The sequence below is a fragment of the Ixodes scapularis genome, unplaced genomic scaffold (assembly GCF_016920785.2).
Source record: "Ixodes scapularis isolate PalLabHiFi unplaced genomic scaffold, ASM1692078v2 PGA_scaffold9__187_contigs__length_104089568, whole genome shotgun sequence".
Lineage (NCBI taxonomy): Eukaryota > Metazoa > Arthropoda > Arachnida > Ixodida > Ixodidae > Ixodes > Ixodes scapularis.
The window spans coordinates 6,707,524-6,722,837 of NW_024609884.1; the positions used below are offsets into that span (position 1 = coordinate 6,707,524).

The window sequence follows — 15,314 nt, forward strand, 5'->3', positions numbered from 1 at the left end:
ACGCAAATTTTGAGTAAACACGTCATTGTATGAATGGTTTACGACGCGATCATTGACGTCAGCGCGACTGCAGCGCGCTACTTCGAAATTCAGTTATTGCTTGGTCTTCGTGTAATCGTTTAATCTTCCGTCTCCGTACAATCGTTTTATGTTCAAGCTGTTTCCCCACCATCATTGCAGCTTCGTGTCTGTGTGTCTTGTCCTGTCTCTTTATAATCGTTTAATGTTCAAGCTGTTTCACCACCATCACTGACCATGCACCATCTAGCTCAACTCAAAACGATAATTGCTTCGTAGCTTGGGCGTTAATGTAAATGTGCGCGTACTGCCGCTCCGTGTATGCGCGGCGCTAAACGACGTCGAGGATGATGTCCTAGAGGACGTCGTCAAAGACGACCTCTAGGACGACCTCTAGAACGACGTATAGGACGCCCTAAAGAATGACGTCAAAGACGATATCTAGAATGACCTCTAGGGCGATCTCAAGGATGACCTCTAGGATGACCTCAAGAACAATGTCTATGACGACCTCTAGGACGACGTATAGGACGCCCTAAAGAATGACGTCAAAGACGATATCTAGAATGACCTCTAGGGCGATCTCAAGGATGACCTCTAAGATGACCTCAAGAACAATGTCTATGACGACATCGAGGACGACGGCGAGAATGTCATCCTAGAGGCGGGCGTCGTCCACGACGCCTGCGTATGCGGACGTCGTGCGTAGGCCTGCGTATGCGGAGGCGCCGGTCTGCCGCGCGTCGCCTCCGCATACTCGCGGCGCATTGGAGGCCAGGTACCGTATCGCAAAAACCGGGTGAAGTGCCCAAAAGAATGCTATTGCATTAAGAGTAGTTAATATTGACTCTTCCACAATAACTTTTGAGCCGTATGAATGTTTTTGACAGAGATCAGGTGCACAGTGGAGCAGTATCCATGGATGGAACTGTTTCGAGAAACACCGAGTCAGCCGTGCACGGGAACGCGAGGAGAGACAAACTATCTAGGCCGGCGCAACGCGTGCCAGAAAGCGCACCCTCTAACGCACCTTATATTAAATTTCTACGCTCTACGCTTTCGTAAAGAAGGTTCCTTCTAGGAGCCCTCGAGTTCCGAGCCCGTCTGTATACTGCCGCGGCGACACAACTTTCTCCCGCAATTGAAGCGCGAGCTAAAATAACAAACACCAACGTCTACAGCAACGAGCGATTAACAGAGATATCAAAACACGATTGGAAAGAGGAAAAAGAAAGCGCTGCAGCGGCGAAACTCTGGCCGCCGTCATTTCGTTAGCACCCTATCGCTTCGCCAGGGGCGCCAAAGCTAAAACTAAAGCGGCGACGTTGGTGTAATGTCGCCGCCCCTCCGCGCCCGGCGCTCCAAGGTTCGGACCCCGGCGCCGCTCTCTGTCATCCCGCCCCTCGCCGACCCCTGGGCAATTGCTCGTTTGGCGCTTATCAAGAGGGGAAAAGTTCTTGAGCCCCGCGATCGTTCCGAAGATTTACTATCGCTTTAAATGTTGTGGAAATGAAATTTTCTCGACATATTTCGGGAGAAAAACAAAAAAATTGTAACGCGAAGCGTTTTTTTTTGTTTCTTTCCTCCGCTTACTTCAGTGAATGAAGCGTAAGAATAAGAGACGAGAGAGGGCGGCGGAGGGTCACAATAAATTGTAGATTCCGCGGGAACGAAGGAGAAGGAAGCGACGAGAACTGCCCTGGAGAAGCGATGCAGCGGCGATTTTGTGGCATGCCGAGCGGAAGCAGCGTCTACGGAACGTTACAGTAGGGTCTCGCTAAAACTACCAAATTCTTTTTTTTTTTCTTTAAATAACCATCGGCGTTAAATTGGACGTTCGCTCCGTCCTTCCCGGACAAAAACGTATCAGGCGCACGTATGTCAAGTTGATATTTCTCGAAGAAGGGTGTAAAGCTTGAAACGAAGAAAGCAATATATTATTGATCGTTATTATTCTACAGGGTTGACCCCATCTGGCTAACGTTGATTGAAAGAGAAAGAGAGAGAGAGGGGGGAGAGAGAGATAGCACGGACCAGTTTTTATTTTCTAACGCGTTCGGACCACCAATCTTATTAGCTGTCTTCATCGGGACCATCGAAATCCGTTTCATCCTTTAGATTTAGTAAGCCGAGAATGTATTTTGCTTAAGAGTAAGTTAGGAATAAGGATAAAGTTTATTTGATCTTAGTCCTAACCCGTTTAGTTTTGTATAAGGAAAGAAAATGAGTTAAGAGCCGCTAGACGTAACAAGTGCGCACTTAAGGCCCAGAGCATAACCGCCCAGTGTTTGCCTCCGAGCGTCGTCTTCTCTCGATCCTCGCTCTCAGACAAATAGGACTTTCAATCGGCAAACTCCTGCTGCAGAGCTACGAAGTCTTTTTGCGCTGTTCAAATGATTTCATTCAAATCTCAGTGATGCACGTACGGAACTATAACCGCAATTAAACTTGTTCAAAACAAAAACGGTAATAACGAAAAACAAAACCCCCCAGAAAATGCGGGCTTAGAATCGTGACGCGTAATTTTTCTCAGCACGCATTGTACCAAATATATCGATGGTTGTTGCCGATAGGGGATGTTTTTGTGCGAATGAATCCTTAAAATAGCAAAGGACTATTTCTGCTGTACCCCTGTCTTTTCGTACACAATATCTCTATCTTAACATGAGAAGAAACGAACCAGCACTAGCACACGCTTTTCGTTTTTGTTTCGCAAAGAAGTTTTACTCTACATGCTCTATTATATTAGTTTATAAACACATGCATTCAAACCCGGTGTTGATAGACCGTGCTGAAAGAATGGTTGTCTACACTACGGTGTGCCTCTCAGGAAATCCCGCTTTGCTGTTTTCTGAGCCCTTCGGTGCGTTCGAAGCCCTTTTTCAATCAGGATGAAATGGTGCGTGCGCACAACGATAGGCCGAAAATTCCGACTGCGGCGTGCAACGCCTTGACGGTTTATATGTGCATTCGGGCGCCCAAATTTTGGTCTTTAAACGAAAAAAAAAAGGCGAAAGATCATTCCACAGTATTTGTTTTTCTAAGTATATGAGGGTTTGTTCACGCGTGAGTGCGCAGCTGTGTTTGAATAGAGACCGTTTTCTCTATGTAGCCCTTGTTTGTCATCTTCCCGCTGGATTCATTTCGACGTAAAACGGATCGTGAATATCAAGAAAGCGATACCTTTAGGGCGTCTGGCATTGACCAGGAACGTCTGCCATTCCACGGTTGGTTGTCCCTTCAATGGCGGTCTCATTACGATCAGAAACGGAAGTTTATCAGATTTCCGCGCAAAGCTGTTTCTAGGTCGTGAAACTCTGAAAATGCTTATCACTGATGCAGTTAAAGAAAAGTGTTCTTCATCCATCCCTTCGCGGAAATGCACTGTAATCGTCAATAATACTAAAAAAAATATATTTTTTTTAATAGGACCGAAAGAAAATTAGAACTCGTGCCTTTTCACCTCATTAAGGTACACACGCACACACGGGCAGCCAAAAATATCAAGCGACGAACATAAAATATAAAAACCGCGGAGCAGCTCTCGGCTCGCTCCAGGCGAAGCCGCCGCACGCTGCAGCATATCTATCTATACGCCGGTGCGGGAAAGGCCGCCGAGGGCCTCTTTGCCCGAGCACGCGCGGAGATAAACGGATCACCCTTTTCCCGCGTGTACTACCCGTGTTCCGGATGACGAAACACCGCCGGTGTAAGCCTTCCCCCTCTTTGGCCCAAGTGCTCGAGCGGGCAAGTTGCAGACCCCGAGCGCCCCGGCCTATACCATCCCACGCCGCCCAAGAATATTATTAGACCGGCGGTTTTAAAACAGGAAAGAAAAAAGAAAGAAGAAGCAGGCAAGCAGAGGCGGGCACGGACATAGGCGGTTCGGACACCAACGAAGAGAATAAAACGAGGCCGATAGACGGGCGGTCTATCCGGGGGAACACGTCCGATCCCAGCGCAGTGATCGACGTGTCCCGTGCCGGCTATGCCGGCTATGCGCCAGGAGAACGGTCACGTTCTCACGCCGTGGGGCGGAAGAAGAGCGGTCAGCGAGAACGTTTCAGACCGTTTCTTTTTTTTTTCTTTTTTTTTTTGTCCTTTCCTTTTATTTTTTCCCCCCGGGAGCTCGTGGCGTGGAGGAGATGGACACTTCCGGCGGTTGCGAGGAAGATACCCTCGACGCGCAAAAGCCGTTGTTGCCGGCAACTCTGCATGCCGACTCGACACCGACGGGCTTCTTTTTTTTGGTGTGGTTTTCTTCTTTCTTTCTTTTTTTTTTCTTTAGGTGCATCATGACCCTCGCCCACGCAGAAGTGTGTGAAGGTGGGTGTAGTGCGGATTGAGAGCTCGTGCTGAGAACGCATGTGATGTTCGTCCAGAATATCCGCGTAAACACGCTCCTTCAACTCTTGTATGTAGGCTAGCTTCTTCCCGTCAAGTATTTGGCTAGACCTAAAACGATCTTCGTCCCCTTCTCAAGCAGAATTGGTGATTTCCGATGAAGATTACGAAATACATCTATAGATGATCGTCAGTGAGTTTTGTTACTACGATCGCGTTCACTCCAGCGTTGAAAATTAACAGGAATTTGCAGAAATATATATTTTGCTTTCTCTGACGAACTGACTGTAGTTTGTTTTGCAAGTTGTTATTTTTAGCCTCTTTTATGCATCAGGTGATTTACTTTGCGCCACTTTGTTGCATGACGTGTGAACCTTGATTACGAAGTGCAAAGATATTTTCACGAAAATCAATTATTTACTCTTTTAGTTAGTTCCTTAGGTTTCTATGAAAATATAAAGCACAGCGGTCCGATGCTCTAACGTGAAATGCAACATGTGTCGGGGATTAGAGATTATACCGTACGACTTGACTATGCAACGCGAGACTCAAAAAAATATCTAATTGTTTTATCGAAGCAATAAAATTTGATATTTTGAATATCAAACGAAACGCACGTTAACCACATCAGACATGAGGTTCTGAACTATAAGACTAGTGTAGAGGGGGGCACGCACGTCAAATAAACCAAGCATTACTTAGCTTCTGGATTGTATTTCCTCAACACTATTAATCTGAGTCAATTAACGATTCGCAAGCGGGACTTTAAATTGTGCCTTCTATTCGAGCGAGCTTACAAACTAACTTATTTAACGAAGTAAGTCACCCGAATTATATAACCCCACAATAATCATATAATAATAGTGCAGAACTCTAAAGCAAATTGCCCGAGAGTCGTTTGTTGGTTCCTGCAGTGATCAATCGTGCATGAGATCTCATCGAAAATTTACGACTTTTTTTTTTTTTTTTTTAGCTGGTGCATTTCCTTTTTGAATTCAGTCATCCGTATATTGTATGATCTTTATTATTTCATTCGCTCGTTGACGACATGATATACCTACTAAAAGTGACTTTTATGCTCGCTCGGCAACTTTGCTTGGCCCAATAAAATACTGGGTGTCTTCCTCCCGAGAGAATTCCAGAGCAAATGGGCGCGCACACGCTGCGGAACTCTTTAGACCCATCGGAATCGCATTGGAAAGGACCCCGTGCATTATTGGCGCAAAACCACCGGCACACGACGTTCGGGGCCCATTCAATGGCCTCAAGTCAGCCTGGTAGCCTGACTTATTTAGCTACGCGAAATCCCGTCTCCCACACATCCCTGGGCCTCGCCAGGCTTTTTTTTTTTGCCAACGATTGCCGAAGGGGCGTAGGGGAAACATTGTTTGCAGGACGGATATCTAAGCAAAGCGGAACAAATACGCCGAACGCACTAAAAATGCAAGCGCGGGAAAATGCGACTCCATCTCAGTTTTGGATTTCGAACGCTATCTTTTTATCTCTGACTGTCTTTCTCTTCGGGATAGAAATCGGCGCCGTATTATTGAAAATGGAGCATTACAACATGAATGATGCGACAGCATCACGGTACATAATTTCGAATGTTTTCGTGTCTTGTAATGCAAAATTCGGTTAGAACTGGGTCTAGGGAATGACGCATGCCTGGATTGTAGATGGCACGACGATTTTTTATTTAAACAAAAAGGTATCTCAGTTATGTTTATTTACTTGGGACACGCGTTTTTCCTGAAATGTGACGCACTTCGTTTATCTCCTGGCGTATCGTGGTGCCTAAATATATTAGCAGAGCGGCCAACACTCTTCCGCGTGAGGTTTTGGCGTTGTTCCCTTTCTAAGTAAAGACATTGCTGGAAAACAAATATTTTGGCTCCAAGGGGGTTCTTGAAAACGTGCCTTCTTTAGAATACGTCCTGCAACAATACGGGTACTGGAACCTGTCTCCTGAATATCAAAACGCGAGTACGAGCTATAAAGACGCATAAATACAAACGTGGTAAACGCGAATTACCAGTCAACTCTGTGAACATGCAGATTGGTCGCGTTGACAGGGTGGGCAAGCAGGTACAGTCATTGGTTGGGACGAAAAAAAAATAATGTGGATGCATCAGGCAAATTGAAGCACAAGTTGCGCAAACAAAAGACAAGCTTCTGCATCTTTGGATGGGGATATCCGATATGCATATTTAGGGCGCAGACACACCACAATAACAGGCACCATCTATAAAATATGGTTCTCTTTTAGATTGATTTTACAATCTCTTTAGCATGACGAACAATTGAGAAAAAAAAAACATTGTGTTTTTATACATTTCTATTGCTGCGCACGATAGGTTTAAAGAAACCTCTTATTTTAATAAGAATCAAACCGAAACTGACCGATTATACAGTCGAGAACTGACATGGCCATGTTCACGAAAGTCGGGTCGATTAAAGGCTGCTACAGTCGCCTTGGAATCACTTTCTTTTTTTCTTTTTTCTTCTCTCGTGTATGGCGCCGCGTATAATGAGTGACTGCTGAACGTCGTTTGTCACGCACGGCTTAGCTGACGAAGACAAAATAGCGGCGGTGTAGGAACAGATCGTTCGGGGGTCCGCCTAACGGGCTTCGCCGAACAGCGGCCAAGGACGAAGACAGGGCACCCAGGTGTCTAATGACGGCACAACTCCATCACCTTTGGTGCATCGCACAATCAGTCACCCGGATGGCGTTCTCGCTTCGATATCCGTTAGAGGCGTCCCCTACGGATATCTCCGGTACAGAGATACAAGACTCAAGCGAACACGCATGTTTTGTGGTAGGTTGTTTTGTCTCGTTCCTTTCACATCTGTTCACCTTAAAGGAATACTACAACGAGATTTCGGCGCTTATTTTTTGGTCTATATGTGTTCAGAGGAGCAGCATCACATCGGACACACCAATCTCTAGTGGAAAGGACACGAAAAGGAATTTTAAAACGAATTAAACGATTAGCAACGAGCACCTGGTGGATGTCGCTAACGCCTCGTTTGTAATGGCCGTCTAGGAACCTTGACAGGTAGTGACGGTAAATGTAGCGCCTCCGGCCACCACGAGAGAAGAGGGGAAGGAGGAACTCCCCTCTCCCCGACTCCCCGAGAATTTCTTTTGTGTGACCCAGAAGTCGCTGTTGCCCCTTTACAAGATCAGCGGCGTAGACTTTCCATTTTCCCGGGGGGGGGGGGGGGGGGGGGGGGGGGCGGGGGGCGGGGGCGGGGCGTTATCTTTTTGTTAGAACTGGAGATTGAAGCTAACGAAAGCACGCTGCGATTCCATCTCCCATGTATTTTGTCAATGAAGGCAACGTGGGCGTTATTTTGTTGACATGCCACTACTATAGAAGCTCGTAACATGGCACGTAAACAGCGTCTCGGTAAAGGCCTGTTCACACTCTTGCGACCTCTTAAACCTAGGTTCCTTAAAACTTCTTAAACCAGAGAACACACTGGCGCCATCTATTGGGAAGCAGTGTAAACTCGGCGGTCCGGCATATTTTGTTTTATTTCTCGCGCATTATCCTTTCTTTCTTGGCTCGAAAAACTTTTGTCAATGTTATAAACGAGCCTTTCTATGGTTATTACGCACATTTGACCTCGGAAATCCCGCAAAACCTTCGCTCTTGTGAAATGCAGTTCCAGGGTCACCGCATAGATGGCGCCACAATACCAGTGTGTTCCCTCATTCTAAAAACATTTAAGAAGTTTTAAGAGATCCTCGTCTCTCTCAGTCGTACTCGGTCGTACTCGGTCGTACTCGGTCGCAAGAGTGTGAACGGGCCTTAAAGCTGATGGCCCGGGCCCCCTCTGCCTCTCCCCTCCGGATCTCACCAAGGGAGGGGGGGGGGGGGGGCACGAGCCCCGATGCCCCCCCCCCCCCCTCCCCCGAAGTCTACGCCTATGTACAATATTATAAAAGATTAACCCGTCACTCAAAATTTGTACAAAAGCAGCCGCTTCGGTGGCTAGAACCACTAGCCCTTCCTCTCGACGTCAGCCTCGCCGTAGCTTTGCTCCTCCCGAGACGACCTACGTCAAGATTGCGTTGGATGTCACGTGGTCTCCGCTGGGCCTTCTTCAAGCGCTTGGCAGAGTGGGCCGTTTATAACGAAAAATACAGCCACCGGACTCAAAATGCAAACGTGCGATTGTCGTTTACGGATAATGTGGATCATATTCAACCTATTTTTGAACACGACGGGTATATTTCGAATTTCGTTGAAGTATCCCTTTAAAAAGAAAAAAACAAGATTAATAATTGAATTATCCAGAACAGAAAAAGATCAGCTGCAACGAGCAGGACTGAACAATAATAGACTCTCAGAAGTCCTGAGTGCGTACTGCTCCACAATGCACTTGGAACACCAACCATTCATTGGCGGGATTTCGATTAGCCTAGCCAACGAGAAGGGTGACGCCACTGGTATCGTGCTCCAATGGTCATGCAGTTTCAGTGGGAAAGGCTCACTTTAGAATTCATCGTTCAGGCCAGTGTCTTTGTATACAATACGCTCGTCTATAGTCAAAACTCGAAAGTTGCATGCAGCGTTGTGTGAAGCACAGCGCCATCGTGTGGCTTTAAACAGTGCTTATTTTTGTGCAAACTCTAGCGCCACAACTTCATTTCAGGTCGAATGTGCGCCTTTGAAGGAAATAGAAAAAGTAATAAAAAAAAATCTAGCATACAAAAAAAAAATAAAGCTTGCATCAATAAAGAAGCTTTACTGTTAATTTTAAGCGAGGCGAACTTCCCGTCGTCTGGAGCTCCATCAACGAATGACAACAAAGGACAAGAAAGCAACAGAAATCGTACGGACGGCGGCGGAGACAATAGCAAAGGAAGGAAAAAGGCAGGAGAGCGGCAGAAGGCGACGTTTCGAGCGAACATCTGTCTCATAGCGACTACACTCGAAGAAGAGCATCCGCTCGAAACCTTTTCTCCAACCGCCGATTTTGCGCGTAGAGCAACTGTGAAATTGACGGAAGGCCAGAGGGACTTGCCTTTGTCGAGGAGGGCCTCGGCGGACGACAGTGTGCAAGCGCTGAGTCGGAAGGGTCGGCTGCGGCCCTTGGCGTTGGCAGCGAACACCCGGGCCTCGAACTCGGTGCCCGGCCAAAGTTGACCGACGCGAAACCGGGGCTCCGGTCCACTCACGTTCAACAGCAGCACCTGTACCGAGGCATGCAGCAAGTTGGCAAGCCGGAGTCGTCGCCATCGAAATCGCTTCACGGGGGAAAAAAATGCGCCAGCGCGAAACGATTTTGCCGCCGTATAGTTTGCCGCAGTTCTACTACCACCCACGCATCTCCCATTCTGCGTCGCCGCGTCGCCCCCCCCCCCCCCCCCCCCCCCCTTCCTCTTCCGGCGCTGTTGCGGCGCTTTATCGTCCGAAAGATGATACGGGCAACGTTCGTGCGACACACTTCACATACGCATCTGCAGGGAAGGAATAGCGCTCGCGGAGTGATTGCTCGCAACCATTTTTGTAGCAGTTGAATTTGCGTAACACGGAGAGGTGATACAGAATCGTATATCCTTTCGTACACTTCGGCGAAAGGGAACGGCATTCATATTGCGAGCCCCGGGGCATCATTTCTCTGCAGTTGCAACTCCTTCGCTTTGCCATCTGAGCTGGGCGTTTCGACGAGACGTTTATAAACTTTACGTTGAAATCACAATGCCGGTTCCATTCACCGCGGACAAAAATGAGCTCACCACCTGAACAGTTTTGGCACGCCATGAACGGCTTGGTTCCATAAGGAATCTCCCCTATCGACGGCGCTACTCTTTGAGATCCCCCAGTCCCAAATACTGCAGTGGTCGATTTTCTCCGCCCCCCACCGGAGGCGGGACACGAATCGGGCACGAGTGCTGCGTTCGGCTGAAACTCGTGTCCTTACTTATCCAGCACGAGACAGAAACATGATGAACACCATGATGGTGCGCTTTTAAAAAGGCACGATTGGTACCATCGGCTCGGAGTGCTGGCTGCGTCTAGACTTAAAGGGACACGGAAATGAAATTTTTTGTATTTTTCTAAAAGAACACGGCATATTAAAAAAAAAAAAAAGAAATACCGCGAGATATAATTTTTTTTAGCGATCTTTACGCCGCTAGACGCAATTTAGGTGCAAAATGTGGTGGTCACAGCCCCATTAGCACCGCCCCGTGCTTATATAAGGTGCTTACTTCTCTCATTGGCTGGAGAGATGATTGAAGTGTGAAAGGCTGGTTGTAAATTTGTATCTCCGTGCCGTAATAGTACCCTAATCGACTTTTTTTATATTTGAGATACAAATAATCTAGATAGAGTCATTATCGTTTTCAAAAATATCGTGAGATTGCCTTTCCGCTTCAGTCAAACGTTAACAAACATGGCTGCCGGTGTCTGCGGAGCGCTGAACGAGCGTAGGTCGCTGAGCTCGTCAATTTTGATAGGTGCGGGTGGTTTTGAGTTTACAGAGGTGTTTAGAGGAAGATCTCATCAACCGACACAGTTTGCAGCAAAGAACTGTCGAAAGTACGCGGCTTCGAAAACGCTGTCCGGATGTTTGTTTTCGAAGTGGGACTAGCCTAAGCTATTCACTATTTTAATCTATCAGGCTTGTTTTTTTTTTGTTTTTTTTTTTTTTTTTTTTTGCGCGTGTTGATGTAGAATAAATATGTTGGTTCCCGTAGAAGCAACCCCCCGCTGCTCTTTGGATTGTGAAACCGTCGTGATTTCGACCGTGGTTTCAATACCGAGAAGATACCTACACAGTTATGAATTTGAGATTCATTTGGCTGTAGGTAATCGGGCGTTCGGCTTGCGTCAAGTATGTCCAGGAAAAAAAAATACCAAGAACATAAAAGCTGAAATGACAGGCACATTTATTTTGTTGCTTCTTTTTTTTAGTTCTCTCGGTCGCTTTTTACCGCACATCAACAGACGCTGACAGACACTTTTATTGGACAGTCGCTCGCGCATGATGGAAAGCTAGAACGCCGCTTTTATGGTCGAATCTTGCACGCGTTCTAAAACTTGTTTAGCGCAGGCTGAATAGCAGACGGAGGAAGGCGAAAAGGGACGCCGACGGACAGCGTTCATGTCCGCGTCCTCCCGGCATGGCAGACGACGATAGATTGTGGAGGAATAGCAGACGATGCCGGAGGCTGCCGCGTTTCTGCTCGCGCAACTAGCAGGCGTTCTGAGACGACAGACTAGACACGCCGGATGTCACGAAAGGGAGACACTAGGCTTTGATGATAATGCAATTAATGCAAAGGTGCAAGCGAGCTCGACAAGAATGACGATAATAATCCCTGTAGAAGGGGGACAAGGGGGACAAAGGACAACCCCAAAACTTTTGTGTTTATCCTTTGTCCTTCTTTTTCCCATTCTCCAGGGATTGTTATCATGACACTATGCTCGTTAGCGTGTTTGGTCTAGCAGTCATGCCAATCCAGTAGTAATGGGTGGGGCAACTGATTTGTGGGCGGGGCTTAGAGTGGGCCGTGACCGCCACCTAAATTGCGTCTAACGGCGTAAATATTGCGTGATGTTTTTTTTTTTGTTTTTTTTCTCTCGCGCACAAATTTCAAAAACAAAATGTCCCCCTCACTGCAGTGTCCCTTTAAGGTGAAACGAAGTATAAGTCCAGCCATCGGGGACAACTTACTGTGGCAATGCGGACGAAAGTGCGTTTGTCAGCGCCGAATAAAGCCCCTGGGCTCTCGCACTCCTCCACTCTTCGAAAATGCCGCAGAAAGATGCCCCTGAGTACTGGCGAGAAGATGGAACTAGGAGAGAGGGAACTTTATCTAGGTTTCTCGCCACTCAGCTTGGTGTTCACTGTTCACCCGAAGGAAGGCACTGCCTTCTTTACGTCATCGACCTCGATCGAGCGCGGAGGACAGACGACACGAGTGCTTTGTCAGCTTTCGGCTGAAACTCGTATTCAATCGGTGCTTGATTCACTGGACGCGAAGCCAAGAACTCATTGAACATTCTGCTACGTCAGAAGCGAGTCCAGTATGTTGCCCATACTGGCGAAGTGAACCGCTCGGGGCGTTCAATTTCCCCGCCCAATAGCGAAGCGGGCTCACCTGATGCTGCGAGGCCGACACTCCGCGCATGGGCGAGCTCTCTTCGGGCGGTCCGTACACCTCGAGCAGGTAGACCAGAGGCTCCTGACCGCGACTCCAGAGCGAGGGACGTTGGGCCGCGGCCACTGCGGACCCGGGAACCGCCGTGGCGACGGAGACGCCGCCGGCTGACGGCCGCTCCTCGCGACATTCCACCCAGAATCCGCGCTCGGTCAGGTTGCTCACGCTGCAGTTCTCGAGGGGCTCCGGTGGCCCTGCTTTGCACGAGAACAGAAGGCCATCACCCGGTTGGCTGCCTGCCTTCATTCCGGGAACCGGCCAAAACATTCGAGAGTTTGACGCTCGGGATCCTTCGAGCAGCTTGGAGCTTCGCACTGCGCAAGCGTGGAAGTTCTGCGTACGCGCAATGCGACGCCACAAGCTACTCAAGTTAGCCGATGAATCGGGGGCCCCCTATTTTCAAACTGCCTATTGACTGCTCAAGTCACGTGTCGCGTGTGTATTTGGATGCGATATTGCACGACTCGGGAGCTTCTGGAGCGATTACATTGCGGCAGCCTTTGCGAGCACTTTTAACTACCGAAATTGCGTTCAACAATTTTTAAGTGGCAAAGACTTCTTGTTTAATATGTGAAAATTAATGAAGACGTTCAAACAGACCTGACTGAACCGGCTACTTGCTACCAATTGTAAGAAAAAGAGGTTTTAAAATTAGTTTCTTTTTAAACTTCCGATTAGCCCAGATACCACCAAAAGCAAAACTCAGGGGTTTCGTAACTGCGTGGAGTTTTGAGAAGCTAGATATGTCTTTCCCTATTTTAAAGTAAGTGGCATGCTTTATGCGTGCGCCATCTATTCAATTCTTGCAAGCTTAGGATCGACAAGGGATGGTTAGAGGCCACGCTAGGCCCTAACCAGATGCCTGTAAGTCAACGTTTGAGCATGAGGCAAAAGCAACCACCAAATGTAAATTCCCGTTTCTCGTTCAAATCTTGACAAGGATACGGCACAATACATCGCTCAGAAAAGCGTTTACCCGCGGATATCTCGTTCGCTCCACGTTGTTTTTCTTCAGGCGATAAAAGAAAGTGTTTCGAAACATCGCTTAAATCGGCAATTTCGTTCTGCATGGCGACTGCCTCTGTATAGACCATAAAGATGAGTTGGCTGGAATAGAATGGCGACTATAGCTCGGTATACAACACCCGGCAGCTATTACACCGGCTCCTGCTGCAGTCAAGTGCGGCCATTTGTTCGCCGTTTCGGCGTCTCTGAACGGTATACGCGAAAGCCGTTTGAGGGACCCGGACCACGGGGCGCAACCTTCGACGACCTGCTTCTAGAGGTCGTCGAGAGCTGGACCCGGGGCATGATTTGTTGTAGAACGCGGGACCGATCGCGCCCCAAGCCGTCGTATCTTGACAAGCGTGTTCGAAGCTTGCACGTGGCCAGAGTGGCATGGGCTTAAAGCCACAGACAAAACAACAAGAATTCACAGAGCCGCAGGAAAAAGAAAAAAAAAGAAAAAGAAAAGGGGGTGCTAATTTTAACAAGAAACGATATGAATGGAACTGTCCGATGGGGACACGCATAATTGTTGAGTACAACAAATAACGCCAGGCAACAGAACGTGCCTTCAACCGCTAAGCAAAAACATGAATGCTTGGTTCACTAGCTGGTCACTGCCCCTGGCGACCGTTATGCGTATTCGGTTTGAAATTCTTTCTAGAACAATAAAGAAAAGCAGGGTCCCTAGACACATCTATGTGTTCAAAAGCAACCCAGCTGTTTGCACGTAGTGCAGTACAAGACTGCTAAAACCGCGAGCTTTTTTTCTCCTTTTCTTAATTCTAGAATTCTTCTTGTCTTGGAGACAGAGGACGTGAAGGGGGGAACGCTTACAAGGGAGCTAAAACAGCGCAAACGACGAGGGATGAGAAGCACAAGGAGCCATGCACAACGCAGCTTCACGTCCCTCGTTGTTTGCGCTGTTTTAACATTTTAAAGATGAAACACCAACTAGCCCAAGCTTCAACCTTATCAGGGAGCCACGAGCCGCACTTTTGACCCGCGAATGGGCCAACTCTGCTCTGAAGGCTGACGTGCAAAATGGCTCGGTTCCTTTCCTTCCTTCCTTTCGTTCCAGCGCTCTCCCTTCCTTCTCTTCCATAAATGTAACATGTCTGTGAGTTACGCTGCGGACAGATAGAAGGAAAAGGAATACCGCTATTTTATCACTGCCTGACAATGGGGAATATAATGGTCCTCTTAATCCTCGTGAGATTAGGACTTTTTGACGTAATTGTCACGTTCCGGTGGAGACTTGGCTAATATTCGCGGGCTTTTATTTTCTTCCTAGCTTACTACACAACGACAGAAACTTGCACGTATTTAGTCCTCAGAACGAGACGGAGGGTGCTGTGAGTCTAAACCGTCATCTTATCTTTTAGCAAGCAATACCATTGCGGCATTAACCCATAAGAATGCACTGTCCGTCACTGGGGATATCAGAACTGCCTTGTGTGTAGGGACATTGAACGAGTGCGAAACGCCACACACATTGTTCCGGCGCACATCGTTTTTTTTTTTTTTTTTTTATTGTATTACGAATTTCAAATTCACTTAAAGTCTTTATTTGTAGAGTCTCTGCCTCCGTGCTCCGCCGATAGGGTTAACTTACGCACCATTTTCAAGTACGTGTGTTGGCAGCCTTTCAGACGAACAAGAAAAAGGGGGACAGGAATTGGCGATTAAATGTGCGAAAGTTCCGAGTCCGCTCTCTCCGTAACATCGCACGAAATGAAAAAAAAAAATTGCGGCACATTGAGGA

At 47.6% G+C, this 15,314-nt stretch overlaps 1 protein-coding gene across 2 annotated transcripts in view; it reads right to left on the reverse strand.

The window, feature by feature from the left end:
* LOC8040654 (hemicentin-2) overlaps window positions 1-15,314 on the reverse strand; it is a 381,503-nt gene that overhangs the window by 204,770 nt on the left and 161,419 nt on the right. Inside the window, exons 8-9 of one of the 2 annotated variants that reach the window (XM_042287164.1) lie at window positions 12,485-12,738; window positions 9,400-9,568 (exon numbers count right to left, since the gene is read on the reverse strand). In XM_042287164.1, coding sequence (XP_042143098.1) covers window positions 9,400-9,568; window positions 12,485-12,738 — 423 coding nt within the window. Of the gene's footprint in view, window positions 1-9,399; window positions 9,569-12,484; window positions 12,742-15,314 lie in introns of both variants that reach the window. The other variant, XM_042287163.1, reaches the window with a different exon arrangement.